The sequence below is a fragment of the Sphaerodactylus townsendi genome, linkage group LG01, assembly GCF_021028975.2.
Source record: "Sphaerodactylus townsendi isolate TG3544 linkage group LG01, MPM_Stown_v2.3, whole genome shotgun sequence".
NCBI lineage: Eukaryota > Metazoa > Chordata > Lepidosauria > Squamata > Sphaerodactylidae > Sphaerodactylus > Sphaerodactylus townsendi.
The window spans coordinates 178,931,987-178,952,724 of record NC_059425.1 but is presented as its reverse complement, the minus strand read 5'-3'; the positions used below and the strand labels follow the sequence as shown (position 1 = coordinate 178,952,724).

The window sequence follows — 20,738 nt, the reverse complement described above, 5'->3', positions numbered from 1 at the left end:
ATTCTGGCCTACCCCTCCACTGGTGCAGTACAGGGAGTACTTGGCATTCTTCACTAAAGCAAACAGATCTACGGCCAGCTGTCCCAATGGCTGCAGTTACGTGTCTGCCACCAACCTAACAAGAACATTGTCTTGTTGATTGTACACTAATCCTATTGCCATCCTTGTGAGGAAAGTTCCAAGGGTGTGCTGGTTTTCTGCTGCAAAAATAGATATCATGATGTATAATAAACATTGGGTTTTTTTAAAAAAAGTGATACAAATAGTGCTAATGGTCTTACCTGGAAGTCCAGGTGTGCCAGGGATCCCAGAAAGACCCGTTTCTCCTTTACTGCCAGGTGCCCCTGGAAGCCCCACTCCGGGACTACCAGGGAAGCCCCTCTCTCCACGGGGGCCTGGAAACCCACTTGTTCCTGGAGAACCACGGTCGCCTTTTAAGCCAAGTGTTCCCTGTTTGTAAGGAGGCAGAAAAAAAACCTCTTCTACATCAAAAAGTCCTGTGGCCTCCACACCATACAGATCATTTAATATTCTTCCATTAGTCTAACTCTGACAGCAGATGTCAATACCCATCTTCAGGGGTGGATTGATCCATATGATAAATAAGTTATGAAAAAAGGTTCAGGCAATATTACACTCCTGTTTAGGTAACATTTAGGTGGGACTTCCTGGATGCCTGTAAATTCTGTTTCTGCAGTTGGGTAATTTCAGATCTCTTGCTGGTTATACTTTTCAGTGGCTGTCTCCAGTGGTGGGATCCAAACATTTTAATAACAGGTTCCGATGGTGGTGGGATTCAAACAGTGGTGCCGCAGCACACACGCACCTCCAGTCCCTATTGGGCAGGGAGGTTGCTTTAGTAACCCCTTCTCGGCACTCAGAAAAAATGAGTAACCACTTCTAGAGAAGTGGTGAGAACTGGTTGGATCCCACCTCTGGCTGTCTCCTCAGTACAACGCAAGGAAGAACAACATCTGTTTCTGCATATAGACATATCTGGAATGCTTGCATGGACAGGCACTCTGAGAACCAAGTCATTACTCTTTGTGGGGGAGGGGGGGAGAGAAATGGCAAGAAAAAAACAGGGCATATACTTTCTCCCTGGGAAAGAGTGAAAGATGCCCGGTTCTTATTCTGGGTTGGAAAAGAACATCAGTGAGTCAGAGATAAAAGGTAAAACTCCCCATGACCAATTTCCAACTGAACTGTGAAACCGTGGCCTCTGGTGGTGACAAAGATGTTCTGCAGTTATGAGAAGTCAGAAATTGGGTAAAAGTTGAACGTGACATCAGGGCTAGCCAAATGCCTTCCTGTGCCAGTGCAAACAACTTAAAAATACAAAGTTGCATCCCAAAATGACAAACCACTTTCGAGGAAGTAACACATTTTCTGTTTATTTTGCCTTACTGTATCAGCCTGCTGGTGCAGAATGAAAAAAAAATCTTTCCTTGGGCAAAAACCAAAAAAACCCCCAAACAGTTGCATTTATTTATTTTTCATCTTACTGCATCAATGCCTCAGTGCACAGTAAATTTTCTTTAAAAGGATCCCTTTTCTTTGTAAGAAAATACTGTTCTTCCTTCAAATTTCACTCCCTTCTTGACTGACCCCATGACTTATCGTAACGATTTCCATTTCTTACCCTCCCTTTTTTGCTGCATAGTATACAGAGCAGGATTACACCCGCCCCCTCTGCCTCCTAGTTGTGTGCATTCAGCCCCTTGTCTGTGCATCCAGTCTGTTCAGGCACTACTGCTGTTCGCACAACCAGGATCCTTAGAAAAGCAACATCCCCAGACACACGGGTCCAACCAGTCCACACATACACAAACTCTGCCTCTGTGCCAATGTGGGGTTGAATACGCACAGGAAGGGGCAGCGTTCATTGCTGCAATCTTGCTCTCTGCCTACAAACACACCTATAGAGCCGACAGGGTTCTTGTCTGAGACTCTTTCATTCTCTACAACAGTGTTTTCTCACTCATGTACCCCTTGGTAACTCACTTCCCTAAAATTCTACCCCAATATTAACAAACCCATTACGTAATTATTATTGGACTAGCGGGGCCCGGCCACGCGTTGCTGTGGCAATTGTCCTTCTCATCACAGTCTGCAACCCACACGGATGTCCATGCAGGTCCAATGATCTGCAGCATAGCCTTTTTGGGTGGTCAAATGGAATCCCTCTTTCCCTTTTCAATTCACATCGTTACATGGTGCTGTCTTGTTTTTTTAGTATAAGGTAACCCTTCCCATTCCACAACGGAACTGTCCAGAGTGTGAATCCTGCTGTCCATGAGGCTGGTTGACATGCACAGTCCTGGCTTGGGTAAGGCAGAACTGGGGCAAGGAGGCTATCCCAGTCAGGCAGCAGAGGCCGGGTGGTGAGGCGCTCAGATCGAGGCCAGCTCTCTGGGTTCTTAAAGGGCCATGTCCAAAAGAAGCGGAGCCAGTAGTGTTGGTTCACTCCCACCCTGCGGATTTTCTTAGAAGAAAAAGGCAAACTCCAGCTCGCTTTTAGTAAAAGAGAGCTGTGGTGAATATGGGTGAAGAAGGGGGTAAGTGGTGGTTGGATGTGAGGGAGGGCAGAGTGAGGTGTGTGAGGATGAGCTGGATGTGCATTGTGTGGTAGCAGTGGGTGAGGCACAGAGAGTGAAAGTTACCTGCGTGTGAGGGGGGGAACCCCACCTGACGTCTCACACGGCAAAGTGTGTCTGTGTTTCACTTCCACTTGTATTACCTAACAGTATTACCTATTTACTTTTTTCACTGCTCATCTCTGCCCATCAGCGCGAACATACTAAGCCCTCATACCATCCCCTCAGGCCACAGACAGACAGGCTAAAACAACATTCTATAAGGACAGTTGGAACACAGCCAGCTTTACATAGTCTGGTGTTTGCAGGAAAAAGACATTTTACCTGGCCTGCAGGTATGGACTTTCAAGCACATTTGAAGGTCCTGACATTCGCCCAGAACAGGGGAGGAACATCATGTGAAAATTTCAGCTTATCCGGGTCCAGTCGTTTTGGCGTTAGGGAGTCACCAACAAACGGATGGCCAAAGGCTTTTTCTTTTTTTTTTTTTGAGGAGACATAGATTTGACAGCCTCCCAGAGAGCAGGGCATCGTTGTTTGGCAAACTGTCCTAGCACAGTTCCTGTGTCTGGTTAAAGATCACGTGTTGGATTGTTAGTTTCTTTGGAGTTAGGTTACCTGCCAGTGAGTTGCAGGCCTCCCTTGCCTTTAAAATCATTGGTGCATCACCTGTGTTTTGAAGCAGATTTGTTCCCACTGGATAGCTATAAAGATGCTTCAGGTCTTGTTCTTTGCTGAATTGCTCACTTTCAGGAATGTGAATTACCTGAACCTTTCTCAGGAGGGGTGTACTGCTACTGTCAGAATCTGCACCGCTTCAGGATTTCTGTGTTCAAAGCTTATGTTGTAGAACAGTGGTTCCCAACTTGGGGTACATGTACAGGAATACACACCAAAGGGGTGGAGGGTACACAAAATAATTGAAGGTGACCAGAGGTGTGTGTGTGTTTGTATGTGTGTGTATAGCTTGGTTGCCACTTTAAATGAGAACAGTTATCTTGGTGAAGACATGCCTTTCTTACCTCAGAAATCATAAACAAAAAGTACTTTACTTATACTGATATATATATATATATATATATATATATATATATATATATATATATATATACACACACACACACACACACACACACACACACACACACACACACACACACACACACACACACACACACACACACACACACACACACACACACACACACACACACACACACACACACACACACACACACACACACACATATATACAGTTCATCATTTGGTTACAATTTGGTTACCAATAATAAGCATAGTATTAAACTTTCAGTCAGAGGCTTTTACATACCTTTAGTTAACATAAACCTGAACAACATCTCTCCTCAGTCAGAGAGCTACAGTCTCCAACTGTCACTTTTAGAATGTTCGCTGAGCTCTCCCAGAATTCCGTGCCTGCTGCATGCAGGGCTGTCAAATCTATATATATAAAAAGCTATCAGTGACAGAAGAAGAAGAAGAAGAAGAAGAAGAAGAAGAAGAAGAAGAAGAAGAAGAAGAAGAAGAAGAAGAAGAAGAAGAAGAAGAGGAAGAAGAAGAAGAAGAAGAAGAGGAAGAAGAAGAAGAAGAAGAAGAAGAAGAAGAAGAAGAAGAAGAAGAAGAAGAAGAGGAGGAGGAGGAGGAGTTTGGATTTATATCCCACCTTTCTCTCCTGTAAGGAGACTCAAGGTGGCTTACAAGTTCCTTTCCCTTCATCTTTCCACAACATTGTGAGGTCGGTGGGGCTGAGTTCCCAAGAACTATGACTAGCCCAAGGTCACCCAGCAGGAATGTAGGAGTGCAGAAACACATCTGGATCACCAGATAAGCCCCTGCCATTCAGATGGAGGAGTGGGGAATCAAACCCGGTTCTCCAGATTAGAATCCACCTGCTGTTAACCACTACAACACGCTGGCTCTCTTTAATATTTAAAACTGTTTAAACCTTCTGACTTTAAATATTATTGGGGGAAGGGGAAGCCAGACTGAATGAAAAACCACAGCCGTTCAATCATATGCCTGGTGGAACAGCTCTGTCCTACAAGCCCTGCTGAATCTGCATCAGGTCCCGCAGGGTCGTGGTCTCACTGGACAGAGTAGGAAAAAGTCCTGGCCGGGGGCTAGCTGGACATCTTTTTATCCAGCTTAATACTTTTCCGGTATGGCCATTGCATAGTTCAGCAGAAATAATTCAAGCAGATGTGAGTAGAAATCATTCTCATGCGTAAATATCTGTCATAGGATTTTCAATACTAAAACCAGCGGGCATACATTGAAAATGCTGGGGAGGGGGGAGGGGGGAAGAATTAGGACTAATAAAAGGAAAAATTTCTTCATGCAACGTGTGTTTGGGGTTTGGAATATGCTGCTGCAGGAGGTGATGATGGCCACTAACCTGGATAGCTTTAAAAAGGGCTTGGACAGATTTATGGAGGAGAAGTCGATCTATGGCTATCAATCTTGATCCTCCTTGATCTGAGACTGCAAATGCCTTAGCAGACCAGGTGATTGGGAGCAGCAGCAGCAGAAGGCCATTGCTTTCACATCCTGCACGTGAGCTCCCAAAGGCACCTGGTGGGCCACTGCGAGTAGCAGAGAGCTGGACTAGATGGACTCTGATCTGATCCAGCAAGGCTTTTTCTTATGTTCTAAAGTTCTTTTATTGCAAAACACTCATATGATTGAGAGTCATAAGATGGAATAATGCAACATGACATGCACAAGGTCAAGGATGAACAGAGGATGTATGAACTTGGTTCATCAAGCACAATAATAGTCTTCTATTAATGGACTATAAAGAATGGCAGACAAAACATCAACGGATGTGACATACCGATGCACCTTTAGGGCCTGGAGAGCCTGGCACCCCATCTCGCCCGGGTCTTCCATCGCGGCCAGAAATGCCTGGAGTTCCAGGGAAACCAGGGTTTCCTTTGTCACCCTTCAAATCAGAGTCAAAGAAAACATCTCCGGGTTCTCCTTTAGCTCCTGGGCTTCCAGATAATCCAGGTACTCCAGCAGAACCCTGAAATTACATTCAGTTATGGCATCATCAAACAAAGAATAACGAATAACCAAGTAATATCACTAAAGCTGCAATCTTAAACACACTGACCAGAAAGAAAATCCCACCGAATATAGCAGTGTCTTAGAAATCTTACTTTTGTGTAACATATTTCGGATCCAGCTGTAAAAGTCCAGTGCCAGAACAGTTTCAACTTTTGCCATAGCTACTCCACAACGGCTAAGACGACAAGTAACCCAGATGAAAGTGGTTCAGTTTTCCCAACAATTCTGCAAACGTGGCAGGTAAGCACGTGGCACGCCATTTCTATGGTCACATGTGAACACTCCCTGCTCCTGGTTGTTGTGGGTTACAGACTTCCCTCTGTGATACACCTCTGAAGATGCCAGCCACAGATGCAGGAGAAACGTTAGGAACAAGATCTTCCAGATCACGGCCACACAGCCCAGAAAACCCACAACAACCAGTTGAATCTGGCCGTGAAAGCCTTTGACAATACACTTCCTGCTCCATTTTACGCATTCCCCTGTTGTTGTTTTTTCAGAGTAGGGGAGACATCCAAGCTGTTTGGCTTCCCGCAGGCTGAAACAGTGCCCTCATGACAAAATACAGCTTTTTGCAAAAATTCCACGTCATTTCCAAGACAGTCAGGCTGTCCTAGTGGTCACTGGTGGAATAAAGCTTGAGGGTGCAGCATCCTCATGCTAGGCTGATAAAATGACCTTTAAAGTCCTGTTACACCTTAAAGTCTACCTCCTCACATACAAACTTATCTGCTCACCCAGACCATACTTGTAGAAGGGTGGCACCAAAGCTTTGAAACTCCCAGCCCAGGGAAATTAATCTGTCTCCCTATATCGGGGGATGTTCACCCAACATACCCTCAATAATGGTATTGCCCCTGAATTTTCTAATTAGAAGTGTTTAAGTGACATATTTAATTGCTTAAATGTTTCTATATTTGCTGCTTGTGAATCATGATTGGGTGTAGAGATGGCATAAAGGAAGGAAGGAAGGAAGGAAGGAAGGAAGGAAGGAAGGAAGGAAGGAAGGAAGGAAGGAAGGAAGGAAGGAAGGAAGGAAGGAAGGAAGGAAGGAAGGAAGGAAGGAAGGAAGGAAGGAAGGCAGGAAGGCAGGAAGGCAGGAAGGCAGGAAGGCAGGAAGGCAGGCAGGCAGGCAGGCAGGCAGGCAGGCAGGCAGGCAGGCAGGCAGGCAGGCAGTGGCTTCAGATCATTCGCTGAGACAGTTGTCAAAGATGATGGATGACAAAGATTATTGATGTCGCGGCATTTCAGGTGATAGAGAACTAAAACTCAGTGGTGAGGCATCTGGGGCCATTCACTTACTGCCACTCCAGGTACGCCATCAAATCCAGGAGCACCCCGGTCCCCTTTAGCTCCTGGCGATCCTGGAAAGCCTTTCAAAGAAGAGGGGGAAGAAGTTCATTCGACTGGTAAACGAGAACTGCAGATAATAAAGTCTCTCTTTAGCCTCTGCCCTTGAGACTCAGTTCACAGAAGAAATGCAAAAATATTGGCAGAAGCAATCCAAGTAAACAGCAGGGCAAAAACAGGCAGAAGGAGCTGATGGTCTGTCCAGGCCTTCTCTTTTAACAACATTCTCATGCTAGCTATAACCCAAGGCGAATAAAGTAGGGATAATATGGGAATGCCCATATTATGTCCCTGCAAGATCATAGCACTGAGGTGAAGGGAGGATCTGCTTGACAGGCAGGGCCGGTTTCAGGTTGGGGGGGGGGGGGCTCGGACAGACAGTGCTCAGAGACCGCCTTTCCTCTGCCTCCCCAACAGCACCCCTTCCCACATACCTGCCCATCTGCCTATCTGGCCCTCTATCACTGCTCACCCATGCATCATTCCCCAGTGAGCTCTCCTGCCTCCTGCATCCCCAGCCACATGTTCCCCCTGCAAGCCTTTCCCCAGTGGCACTAGACAGCACATGCGGCCAGGTGGCAGAGCCACTGCATGTGAAAGGAAGGCAGTGGGCCCTCCTGGACGATCTGGGCTTTGGCAAATGCCACACTTTGGGGTATGCCGATGCCAGCCCTGTTCCCACTCCTTCATAAGAAGGCGTTGGTGCTCAAGCGATTAGCAGTGCCGTCCAAAGGCTTCAAAAGGGCACCGTGTCAGCATGGGAATGTTCAATTTTTAGAGCACAGAAGAATAAAAATAAAAGGTCACAGAACGGTGTGGACATTTTGCAATCCCCCGAAATAAAAAAAAATTAGCAAGGACCCAGCAACAGTTAGCCTTAAGAACAAGGCATAGAAGGTGTCCTGGTCTCAGATGTGGCTAGTTCAGTGGTAGGCTGGGGAGCTGGGTCTCCCCGTCCAAGAATTAACCAGGGCTGACCCTGCTTAGCTTCCAAGATATGACCAGATTCAGCTAGCCTGGTCCACCCAGGTCAGGTCACCAGTCTTAGTACGGATCTGCAAGCAACATGGATTCTCGGTATAGGTTTACTCGTTATGAGCCCCGTTCTTCGTTTGTGTTGGGATTGGACTGCAAGAAGAGTTATGCATTGTCGTGGTTCAGCACTTATGCTGCAGCTCAAGAAAGTTTTGCACGTGAGCTTTGAAAAGCGTACAGAGTTTTCTTGAGCCAATATGAGCCTACATCTTAAGAGGCTGTACACCAGTCATCCTGCCATTGGAACGCGGTCCTACAATCCCACTCTTAGTGATCTCAAAAGGGGTCTGTTTTAATCATAAGTCTGATCACTGAGTGAAAGTTTTGTTGGAACGCCATAAGCACACCACCGAGTGTGAGAACCACAATTCAATTTTTGTAGTTCAGTGCAGAAGAAACTTGATGTTCGGGCATTCTTTCAACTGGCAAGTCATTTTCCTGATCTAAGCTAGTGGAGGAATTTGCTAAATTCCTTGGCATGTGTGTTATAGAAAAGGCCAGTTATATTTGAAGCAATTTGATTCATTGCAAAATGGGAAGGTGGGGATGAGCCTTGTTGGACTTTTCCCCTTGCAGCTTAGTGGAGTGTTTAAGAACATAAGAACAAGCCAGCTGGATCAGACCAGAGTCCATCTAGTCCAGCTCTCTGCTACTCACAGTGGCCCACCAGGTGCCTTTGGGAGCTCACATGCAGGATGTGAAAGCAATGGCCTTCTGCGGCTGTTGCTCCCGATCACCTGGTCTGTTAAGGCATTTGCATTTATATAGTATATTGTTTATATTGTGCTTTGGGAGATTCCAGAATATTCTGTTGCAGGGCAGAATATGCATAAGTCAGTGGTGGCGAACCTATGGCACGGGTGCCAGAAGTGGCACTCAGAGCCCTCTCTGTGGGCACGCGCAGAGTGCCCCCCCACACACATCTAGGCTGGCCTGGGCCGCTGGGATCGATTATTAGCATTAAACCTAAGACCTAGTTTTGGGGAAGCAGTGTAGGCAACCCTGTTAAGCGCTTTTAAACCCCACTGATTTTCATGTGAAGAACTAAAGCACGATCCTTTACCTGGGAGTGCGCTTGGTGGCTGTCAATGGGGCTTGCTTATGAGTAAACCCTCCTAAGGTCGTGATTCACCCATTGGAAGAGTAGCACGGTTGCTTCAAAGCAAAGCCACCGACTACCACCAAGCGCACTCCCGAGTAACGCCTCGGAGCCAACCATTTTTTCTAAACTAAAACCTCAGTATTAAATTGCCGTGTTGGCACTTTGCAATAAATAAGTGGGTTTCGGGTTGCAATTTGGGCACTCAATCTCGAAAAGGTTCGCCATCACTGGCATAAGTTCTACGAATTCCCCATTCAACATATTATCTTGGATTGGCAGTTACATGCAATTTTATTCTTCCCCTAATCAGCTCTGAATACTTAATGAATAAGGATGGCACTGTCCAAATCACTGGCGTAATGCCCATTGGGCAAGGTGGGCAGCTGCCCAGGGCATCACCTTGTGGGGGGCATCAAAATGCTGGGTTCGTTTTGGGGTATTTTAGTGGTTTTCCATTTTTGGCCTGCAGGGGGCACAGTTTTTAGGCTAGCAGCACCAAAATTTCAGCGTATCATCAGGAGACTGTCCTTATGCTACCCCCCCAAGTGTGGTGCAGTTTGGTTCAGGGGGTCCAAAGTTATGGACTCCCAAAGGGGGTGCCCCTATCCCCCATTGTTTCCAATGGGATCTAATAGGAGATAGGGGCTACAGTTTTGAGGGTCCATAACTTTGGCCCCCCTGAACCAAACTGCACCAAACTTGGGGGGTATCATTAGGGCAGTCTCCTGATGAGACCCTGAAAGTTTTGAGACTGTGCCTTCAGAAATGTGCCCCCCACAGCCTGCAACCCCCATTGACAGCAATGCAGAAAACTCAATGCAGAACAAAGATTCCAGGGGCAAATTTCTAGGATGTTCCTGCAGGGGGTGCATTTTTGGACGTATCGGCACCAAAATTTCAGGGTATCATCTGGAGATGATGGTACCCCCCAAGTTTGGTGCAGTTTGGTTCAGGGGGGCCAAAGTTATGGACCCTCAAAACTGTAGCCCCCATCTCCTATTAGCTCCCATTGGAAACAATGGGGGGTGGGGCACCCCCTTTGGGAGTCCATAACTTTGGACTCCTTGAACCAAACCTCACCAAACCTGGGGAGTAGCATAAGGACAGTCTCCTGATGATATGCTGAAATTTTGGTGCTGATACATCTAAAAATGCACCCCCTGCAGGCACCAATGTCCTGGTGCAAAAATAATTTGGTCGTGGTGGAGTGGCCGCCCATGTGGGGGGGGGGGCATCCAACTCAGGTTTTGCCCAGGGCTACAGTTTGCCCAGGGCTGCCTCGTTACGCCCCTGGTCCAAATTTTACTGAACGATCATATCCCAGAAATTACTGTCACAGTGGCTACATTTCTTGCAGAAATCGTGGCAGTCAGAAAGTAGATCGCAAAATATTATGAAACAACCTTGTTCTTGGTTTTTTTGCACACAACTCTAACATAACCTGATTTTATTCAGACATTTGTCTGTCATTTGCAATCTAAATGCCAATAAAGTTAAGGAAGGAAGTATTGAGCCTTACCTGGTTCCCCTGGGAGTCCTTGGGGACCCGGTGGTCCAGGAAGGATTGGTACATCACAGGAGATACAACCTTCGCCTCTTTCACCTGCAGGACAAAGTACAGAAATGGTTAAGGGGATTCAGCTCAAGACTTTTTTTAAAAAAAGAACCCTTACGATTGCCACGTAAAGGAAAAGTCCACTTCTCATTTGAAGATTTTGCACCAAAGTGTATAGGAACTATTTTTAGAAAGGTATAAACTCTGTTTAGGATTTTGAGCAGTGTGGGAGAATCAGAGCTGTGTGACCAGTAGGATGACACAAGGAGGCTTTGAGAGCAACTTGTATATCATTTCAGCCAATGATCAATACAAGCCATTCCTCAGTGGGGAGTTTTCCGTGGGGCATAAAGCCAGAAGAGTAATTCCTGTGCACAGCAAATACGAGACATGCCTGGAAATGCAGAACATTCTTTGGTGTTCACTCAGGGCTTGAAGAAAAGTATAGGCTCATTCCGCACATGCAGAATAATGCACTTTCAAACTGCTTTCGGTGCTCTTTGAAGCTGTGCGGAATAGCAAAAGCCACTTGCAAACAGTTGTGAAAGTGGATTGAAAACGCATTATTTTGCGTGTGCGGAAGGGGCCATAGAAAGTTTTGGATTTATATCCCACTTTTCTTAATCATTATGGCTGGTTACTGGACCCTGCCAGAACCACCGGACCTGTGAGTGGCGTAGCAGGAAGCTGCGTAGGGACCTGCAGGGTCAAAGCTGGAGTACTCGCTTGGCAGCCTGGCACTGCCTCGGCCTCAACAGCAAAGAGGAGTGTTGGCAGGAGTTAACATGACAGCCAGGTGCCAGCAGTGTCCAGCTGCTGGGGCAGTGCCCTGTTAAAATACACTGGGAAACAGGAGGCAGCATGGAAGTATGTGTATTATCTCCTTTGGGCTGAGCTTGGCCTGGACTCCTGGATTTGTGTTGATCAGATTGCCCTTGTTGTTGGATTTTACAGCTTGCTTGCATGCAGCAGCATGGAATTCTGGGAGATCTTAGCGAACATTCTAAAAGTGACAGTTGGCTACAGTTGCTCCCTGACTCTTGCAGAGGAAAGAAGATATGTGTTCTGTTAAACCAAAAGCCTCTGACAAAATGTTTAATATTGTAGACTATGCTTGAAACCAAATGATATGTGAATGTATCAAAGTATATAAGTGATACTTTGTTTATGTACATAGTTTATTTCTCAGTTTAAGTAAAGCTCTCCTTGGTTATGATTTCTGAGGTAAAAAGGCTGGTCTTTAGCAAGATAACTGTTCTTATCACAAAATGGCGCACAAAGTTTCTGCTCGTTACTCTACCAACAGGATCATATAGAAATATACTTGTTGACCTTCACTTGTTTGGACTCAATGCTCGTAAGGACTATCAGTGTTGACTTAGGAGTGAACTTGGTCTGTGTGCGTGTGACACCATGGACAGCCATATGACCAATGGTGGGATTCAAATGATTTAACAACCGGTTCTGGTAGTGGGATTCAAATGATTTAACAACTGGTTGTTTACAAGCACCTTTTTAACAACCGGTTCTGTCGAAGTGGTGCGAACCTGCTGAATCCCACCACTGCATATGACTCTGCTACAGACTTTCCAAAAAATAACCTTGGCTCCTTTTTCCTGAAACTCACTTCAGAAATAAATGAAAAGTAGCCTTTTCGGAGGACTGGCAAGGACATAAAAACAGAAAACTCAAAACCAAGGTCAATAGTGTTACCTTTCTCTCCCCTTTCTCCTGAGAAACCGTGCTGACCAGCAGAGCCCGGAGGACCAGGGTCACCAGGGGGGCCAGGTTGACATCCAAGAATTTCATCTGCAATTTGAAAACACGAATGAAGAACTCTGTTCCTAAATGACAAAAGCTCAGTCTTAGGACACTTGTAGCTAAGAGGAATCTGAGTCATCAATGCAGGCAACCACAAGCAGGAATATACAGCAAATCCTCTCTGACTGCAGCCATGCACAGCTGTGAGCCATAATCTCCTCTTCCCTCAGGCAGATTCATGCAGCATTTCAGTCCCATACACAAAACACTACTAAGATCTGCATTTGTATTATGTAAGGTGCAAAGTGGCAGATCACAGGTGATCCCAGTAGCTGCTTCTATGATGGCAGTAGCTGGAAGCTTGCTTCTGCAACTGAAAAATTTCACCCCTGGCTAGGACTGTGCAAAGGGAGAGCGCAGGGAAAGCTCAATGGTAGAGGATCTGCTTTACATGCAGAAGGTCCCAGGTTCAATCCTTGGCATTTGCAACTAATAGAATCAGGAAGTAGATGATGTGAGCGACCTTTTTCAACCTGAGACCTGACAAGCAGCTGCAAGTCAGAGTAGCCCAGACTCAGCCAAGCCCTTCCATTAAACCCACCAGCTTGAGTCCGTCCAGCAAGAGTTGCTCCAGCAGCCCTGCAATCCACTAAGCTACCAAAAACTTTGTTATGGGGAGTCAATCAATTGTCAGGAGCATCTTGGGAGGCAAAGGATAAGAAGCATCTTTCCACTTTCAGAACTGAACTGGGTGCAGATCAGCGCCGTGTTAACAGTATTACAGGCCCCCGGGGCAAAGCAGCGCTTGAGATACATACATATACATACTCGTGCGGTTGCAGAGGTGACCGTGATGCTAAATCAGAGACGAATGCCAATATCCACTAGCTATCATAAAAATTAACATTAATAGTGTTCGTTATCTTTAGTAAAACACACGCCGAACAGGCATTTCCCAATAACAAATATTTATCGTTTAGTATAGTATTTCTTTCTGTATTGACAGCAAGTCACAACATACTTAACTCAGCTTGACCTTTATTGGCATTAAGCCAAAAAGTCAGTACAAAGTTTATCAGATGTTTGGGTTGAAAAAGATTACAAACCGGCACACCTAGGCCAGGTAAGAATAGTCAGGAAATGCTACATTTTGCTATAAGCTGGGGCAATATGGCTGCCAGATATTTTTCCACAGTATCTGTTGTAAATGAGTCTTTGTCTCGCAGAAGAATTTTTATTGTTAACTTCCTTTAGGCTTTGGAGGTCCTTCTCATTTATATATTGTTCCGGTGGAAAGTGTTGATGAACAAACTGTTTGCAATTGAGCAATAAATGTAAAAAGGAATCTGGAGCATTGCCGCCAAATAAGCATAATCGCTGCTGGAACGGGTATCTGTTTGTATCTTCACTTGTAGCATTTGATGGAAAAACATTAAGTCGGGCTGGAGTAAATGCTCATTGATGGAATGGGATGTCTAAAAAAGCTAGGTAAGGCATTGAGCTCTTGTATAAATACGTTAAAGTGAGAAGCACAGATTTTTTTTAGTAGATCCTATGATAGTTTGTCTCTCAAGGTCTTCTAACTTATCAACAACTAGCCTCAGAATGAGCTTTTCTTCCAAGCCAACTAGGAAATTTATATCCAACCCTAAACAAATGAGCTTCTTCGAGTCAAATTTATGCCAGCTGGAAGTAAAGGAGTCACTCTACAGAAAACCACATTGCACTTACCTGAAACTGTTGTTCCTCAAATGGTCTTCTGTGCAGTCCCACTTTGGGGTCTGCACTTGCAAGCTCCTGCGGAGAAAAAGTCCCACCCTACCCCTCCCACCTGGGGTCTCCAGGCAGGGTTCGGGAGGGAGGAGAGCACTCCCTTCAGTTCTCCTACTGCCACCGCAGAACATGTTCACCAGTAGAAGAATTCCTTGCCATTAATAGACATCTAAGGAACAGACCACAGCGGGGTAGGAGGGAGGGATGTGTGCCTGCACAGAAGACCACTTGAAGAACAACAATTACAGGTAAGTGCAACGTTGTTTTATCTCTTTGTGGCCTTCTGTACAGTCCCACATTAGGAAAGTAGCAAGCTCATTTCAACCCGGAAGTAGATGTGAGGCTGTTACTGAAGCACTGACCACCACAAGAAGGCAACGCTAAACAAAGTTCCTTTATTAAACCAGTCACTTAAATGTCCAATACTGCCTCCCCCACATTGGCATTCCTACTAGAGTCCACATCAAGGCAGCTGAAGAAGGCTGAGAACAGGTTGACTGAGTGTGTACTGGGAGAGGGCAGTCCACCTTGGCAATCAAATAGGCTTCGACAATGTCCTGGAAAACCCAGTGGGATAGAGTTTGGGTAGACACTTGGTGTTTTTTGAGGGCTGCTGAAACAGATGAATAGATGATTATCTCTATGAAAGGGGGCTGTCCAGTCCAGGTAAGCTAATAAGCAATGCCTAACATCTAAAGTGTGTAGGGTCCTATCTGATTGTGAGGATGGGTTAGGAAAGAACACCGGGAGAACTATGTCCTGCTCCAGGTGAAAAGAAGATACTACCTTAGGGAGGTGGTCCAGATTGGGTCTGAGGATCACCTTATCCCTGTGTACCTTAACGAATGGGGGATCACACCTGACAGCCTACAAATCACTCACTCTCCCCGTGAGGTGATGGCCACCAGAAAGGCAGTCTTGTAAGAAAGTAACAACTAGTCACAGTTGGCTATCAGCTCAAAAGGTCTCCCCTTAAGGTGGGATAGGACCAGGGACAAACTCCACTGCAGAAGAGGGAACTGAACTGGGGAGGTAAAGGTTTGCTAAACCCTTAAGAAAACATTTATGGAACAGATTCGCAAAAAGCTAGCAACCCTCAAAACCTAAATGGAAAGCCAAGATGGCGACTAAATGAACTTTGACAGAAGAATTAGAGTTCTTTAAGGACAGTAAATAATAAAAAATAACAGGAAGATGGCAAGAGGTGGGGTCAACGTTACGATCTATAGCCCACTGCATTAACCTGAATCACTTGGACTCATACGTGTGTCTAGTGGAAGGCTTACGAGATGAAAGACAGACCTCCTTGATCCTGTCTGGCCACGATTCTACTGCAGGACCGCCAGGCTTCAAAGTGCAGGGAAGGAATATCAAGGTGTAGGATACCTTCCCTGCTGAGGAGGTCCTCCCTTGCTGGAAAGAGGTGAATATTTCCCTTGGCCAGATTGCGAAGCACATGGGACCACAGCTGTCCGGACCGGTGGGGGCGATGACTATCCCAGAGGCCTTATCCACTAGAATTTTTGCCACAACTCTCTGTAGAAGGTTGAAGGAGGGAAAGATGTACAGAAACCTTCCATTCCAGTCAATCAGAAAGATGTCCCCCATCGATTTGTGGTCCAGCCCTGCCCTGGAGCAGAACAGATGACACTGGTCGTTCCAGGGTGAAGTGAACCGATCGACCCCCACTTTTGGAACACCGGCTCTAGATAGTATCAGTTTAAGGCCCAGTCCTGGTCCATGACTAGCTCCCTGCTGAGGGAGTCCACAATGGAATTCAGATGACCTGCAACATGGATAGCCAAGAGATGGACAGTCTATGGCCCAGGACTACAGCAGATGAGCCTCTGTGCAGAGGTGAAGCAAGGTCGTGCCACTCTGCTTGTTTACATAGAATTTTGCAGTGGTGTGGTCTGTGTGGCCACCTGCACTTGTTTCCTGCAGATGATCATTGCAAAAGGAAGAAGAGCATATCTAACTGCACTAAGCTCTGCCAGGTTGATGTGGAAAGATGATTCATCAGGGGACCATAAACCCTGGGTGTGCCGACCCTCACAATGAGCACCCCAGTCCTGTGAACCTCTGGATATCCCAATTGGAATCTCTGAAAGGTACCCCCTGAAGCAAGTTAAATGTGTCTGACCAACACCTAAGCAAGCGGAGTATCAAATGGGGGATAGACAGATGCTTGGACCCCCATGGGGTCAAAGGTGTTGGAGAAACCAATTCTGCAATGGACGAAGATAAAGGTGGGCATGTACCACCACCATTATGGAGGCCATAAGGCCCAACAACTTTTGAATAGATCTGACCCTTTGGAAATAATTTGAAGAGAACCTCTGGACTAGGGATTTTATGGCCAGAGTCCTCTGCAGTCAGGCTCTAGCATGGACACAATCTAACACTGCCCCAATGAAGTCTATTACTTGGACTGGAGTAAAATGTGACTTGTCTAAATTCACCAGAAAGCCAAAGCTGTCCAGGCAGCCAAGGTCATTTTAATGTGGACCATGAGGGATTCTGGGAGGTCCTATACCAGCAATGACCAGGAGTGGGATCATCGGTGACAGGAGGACTTCGCCTCTGACTTTTTCTCATGTTTGGCTCCATGCTCTCTTGGTTTAGAGCGTTTTGAGGCTTTTTTAGCTGGCGGCTTGGAGGAAGCCTGGCCAGGGGCTGAAGACCCGGCAGGTAACGAACATGGAGTCATGAGTGAGGCGACAGGGGGGGATTTGGTCAACACTTCCCCATGAAGCCCTTGGGAGCCAAAGATTTCTCCCACAGCGAGCCCTTCAGGCCTGAAGCTCTATCGGCCTGGGATTGAGGTGTTAGGAGAGTCCAATAGTGGCAAGTAGATGGGATATGGCCTTCCCCGAGGCACAGCAGGCAGTCCTTGTGACCATCTTTTTTTGGTCATTTTTGCTTCTCGAGTGGAGCAATTTTTGAAAACGACTTTTCCTTTGCCAGACATGATGAACAGAAAGAGGATTTACCTCAGAAATATAGCAAGAAGACTAAGAGAAGCAGAGCAAGAGAGCTTGCCACGGTGGGGGGTAGAAGAACTGAGGGGAGTGCTCCTCTTCCCTCCCTATCACGTGAGCTTTTAGGCAGGAAAATCCTGCCTGGAGGCACAGGGTGGGAGCACTCTAGAAGCTTCTAGACTGTTTTTCTCCATAGGAGCTTGATAAAAAACATGGCTGGCCTGCGCAAGCACAGTCCCCAATGAGGGACTGCACAGAAGGCCATGAAGAGGTAACAAGAGTCTTGTTGGTTGAGAATGAAAATGAGTTCTTAACCAATAATGAAATGCTGAAGTCCATGCCTTTGTCTTTAACCTTTGCAGGCCCAGTTCTGAACAGATTAGTGTTCGTTACGTTAATAGGTACGTCCAAGAGCTTTTGAAATATAATCAATGACACCATTGCCTTGGGAAGAGATATGTGTAATCTCCTGCATGGGTATAATGGGGCTGACCATTTAAAATGATTAAATTAAATATACTACAGAGTTCTAATAGGTGTGAGCTTGTATTTATAATCACTTGATCTTTTGAATTTCTGATGGTGGACAAAAATAATGGAACTTTGCAATCAGTATCAAAGTCAAATGCGTCTTTCAGAGAATCATTTTTAGGCCCTATTCTCACGTTTAGATCTCCTGCTAGAATCAGCTTGGCTCTGAAAAACTTGTTATTAAGAAGGGCCATGTAGTTTGTTGATTTAATCCAGCATGAAGTTCTTTCAGATGGATCAGTTACTGAAGGAATCTATATATTTACAAAAATTCTTTCCTTGGATCCAAATTGGATTTGTAAGGCTTGAGCCAAGGGAGAGAAGGGTTTTGGACAGAAAATTCCTAAGTCCAAGGATGACTTTACTAATATACTCCTGCTTTCAGTCTTCCTTTATTAATTTGAAAGTATGTAAAGTATCCTGGAATAAAAACGGCTGTGTCTGTCCAAGTCTCCTGTAGTAAAATAAAATCGTATTCTGAAAGGAAATCTGCAAGATTGCTACCACCAACTTTACTTTTCCATCCTGCTATGTTACCGAATAAGATGTTTTTAATAAAGTCCCTAAAAGGAGACAGTCAATTCTGAACGTCCAATTTTTAAGTGGGTGAAAAATTGAAAGGCAAAGTTTCACCTGTAGTTCCACGAGAAAGGTCTTGATGAGCCAGCACAGAGGTGTTGTGTATAAGGTTTGAGGACTGTGTATTAATGTCATTTATCCTTAAACTGTCTGCTTCTATCAGAGTTTATGATTCTTCCTGAAAATTTTGTCTAGAGTTTTGAGGTACACTTGGTGGTTGGTCTAAATCTGCCAGTTCTTGTGCCCATGTTTTCTTAGCAACCATTAAAACACAAGTCCACTGGAGGGCTTCATAAGATCTCATGTCCAGATCTATTTCCAAAGGTTCCTATCTGCCCCTCAGGCTGCACAGAGTTCATCCTTGAAAAATTCTCAGTGTTAGGTTCCTTGGAATGCAGGTATTGTGAATCAATCTTGTTTGCAAGGGAAGTTATAGAATAATTTGAGGTTAGCGCAAAAAGTTCTACTTGGTTTCTCTCAGTATAGGCGTCTCACTTTTGGACCAACAAATGGAGATGAGTCTTTTCTATTTGGTCTAAAAGAGATTCAAATCGTGCTCATTTGACTGTCACTTCTTTAGTCAATAGTTCAGTAGGCCCATGAGTACTAGGGGCAGAAGGGTTCTTATCTTTGAAATGTTCAGAGAATTGCTCACGAGTCGTTTTTGGCAAGGAGGTAACAGAGTCTTGACGAGGTTGAAGGAATGAGCAGCGGCTTCCCGTTGACATAATTTGTATTTTTGTTAAAACTGTGTCTTTAAAAAGTCTTGAGGCCCAAAATTTTGAATTTCTTAATTTGTCGGTCCCTTATCTTCATTAATAAGGAGGGGGTTCTCCCTTGCCTGAATGTTAAAAATCAGTCTTCTATAGTGTTTCATTGCTGGATGTTAAAGTTGGATGCCTTTTATTTTGCAGTTCTAACGCAGGCTTAATGAATCCCTGACAGATAAACAACATTAGACCATCTATTTTGGTTTAATCTCGATCTTCCTATAGAAATAACCACCTGCTTATTGGATAACATGAAAGCATTCTTGTTTAGAGATAGGGATACACCACTCTTAATTGAGGGGAGCAGGTCAGTTTGCAGCTTACCTCTTGACTTGCCTTGCCTAGTGTCCTTGCAAGGCTCCGTCAGCTGGTTTATTTTTGTTTCCAGTTTTTTAAAGTTGTCGAGCAGAGCGCTCAGCATTTTAGACATTACAATAGCTTCGTTTGAAAAAGTCTCCAACATTGCCGATAATTCGGGTAAAGACTCTGTGTTCAGGTGACAAAGCTCCCCCGCACTATCAGTTTCTGTGGGGGAGGCGTCCTCGTGCGAACGTCCTGGTAGGGAAAATGTATCATTGGCCAAAACTGTAAATATACTGCAGAGTGGAGTTTCAGTTGAAGATAGCTCCAAGAGAGTTACTTCCAGTAAGGACTGGTCTATCTTCAGCTGCTTACTCAACCTGTCGTTATGTGTACCCAGCTAAGAGAGTTGCCCCCAGTGCAAGGTAAACTCTATTTTTCAAAGTCCAATTGTTGTCTGTGTCAGAGAAAGAGCGTCGGGAGACCTTCAAATACCACAACAGTAGAATATAAGGCGAAATCAATATTAAAAGACAGCCAAATAGAGAGAGCTCAGCAGCTGTTGTTAAGTGCTACTTCTGGTCTCCGCTCCTCTTAAATCTCCATATTCTTGCATATTTGTTCCATTTAATCTTATTAATTATATCCTGTGGTGTTCTCTGCATTTTGGGACTTCAATCTAAATCCAGTACTTTGGTCCACTTTGGCTACAACTACCAGAGGAATTGCTCATGGAACTCAACTTGCAAATGCCCCACCTAGTGGGGCTGACTTCTTCATTAATACGTGGAAGGAGCAGAGACAGTCTCTCCCTTCCGCTCTAGTTGGAGGGTCCATAAAGGCGCTGGTGTGGCCCGCTGCTGTGTGGCCATGAGGACTCACTACCCAGCATTTTGTTCTGCCTGGCCTGTCACCATAAACCTCTTGACACGTTTGACAATTTACTGTTATCCCTTCCAACTGACGACTTTCCCTATCATGGTTTCGATACACTGCGGGTCGGCATAAGAAATTGAATGAGAATTTGGGGGGAGTTTTACAGAAATCACAGGCAACGCACGAAGGCCAGCAGAAGACACAGAAAAGTTCAGAAACTCAGAAATGCATGAAATATATCTATAGTATTGTGCAAAATCAACATATTTTATCTTTTAATACCATAAATACACACCATTTCTGTCAGAACATGTGTTTAGATGAGCAAAATCTAAATGACAGCTGGACCCACCTTCTAGCAGGTGCCGTGTGCATAATTAGGCCTGAGTGCACAACATGTACCGTGTGCAAAACCTGATAAAGTAAGGGCACCTGATTGGT

General features: G+C 45.3%; 1 protein-coding gene across 1 annotated transcript in view; it reads right to left on the bottom strand.

Moving 5' to 3' along the window:
- COL4A1 (collagen type IV alpha 1 chain) overlaps positions 1-20,738 on the bottom strand; it is a 193,810-nt gene that overhangs the window by 60,559 nt on the left and 112,513 nt on the right. Inside the window, exons 22-26 of the mRNA XM_048501044.1 lie at positions 12,440-12,535; positions 10,691-10,774; positions 6,987-7,057; positions 5,449-5,640; positions 282-450 (exon numbers count right to left, since the gene is read on the bottom strand). Of these exons, the coding sequence (XP_048357001.1) occupies positions 282-450; positions 5,449-5,640; positions 6,987-7,057; positions 10,691-10,774; positions 12,440-12,535 (612 nt within the window). The remainder of the gene's footprint in view (positions 1-281; positions 451-5,448; positions 5,641-6,986; positions 7,058-10,690; positions 10,775-12,439; positions 12,536-20,738) is intronic.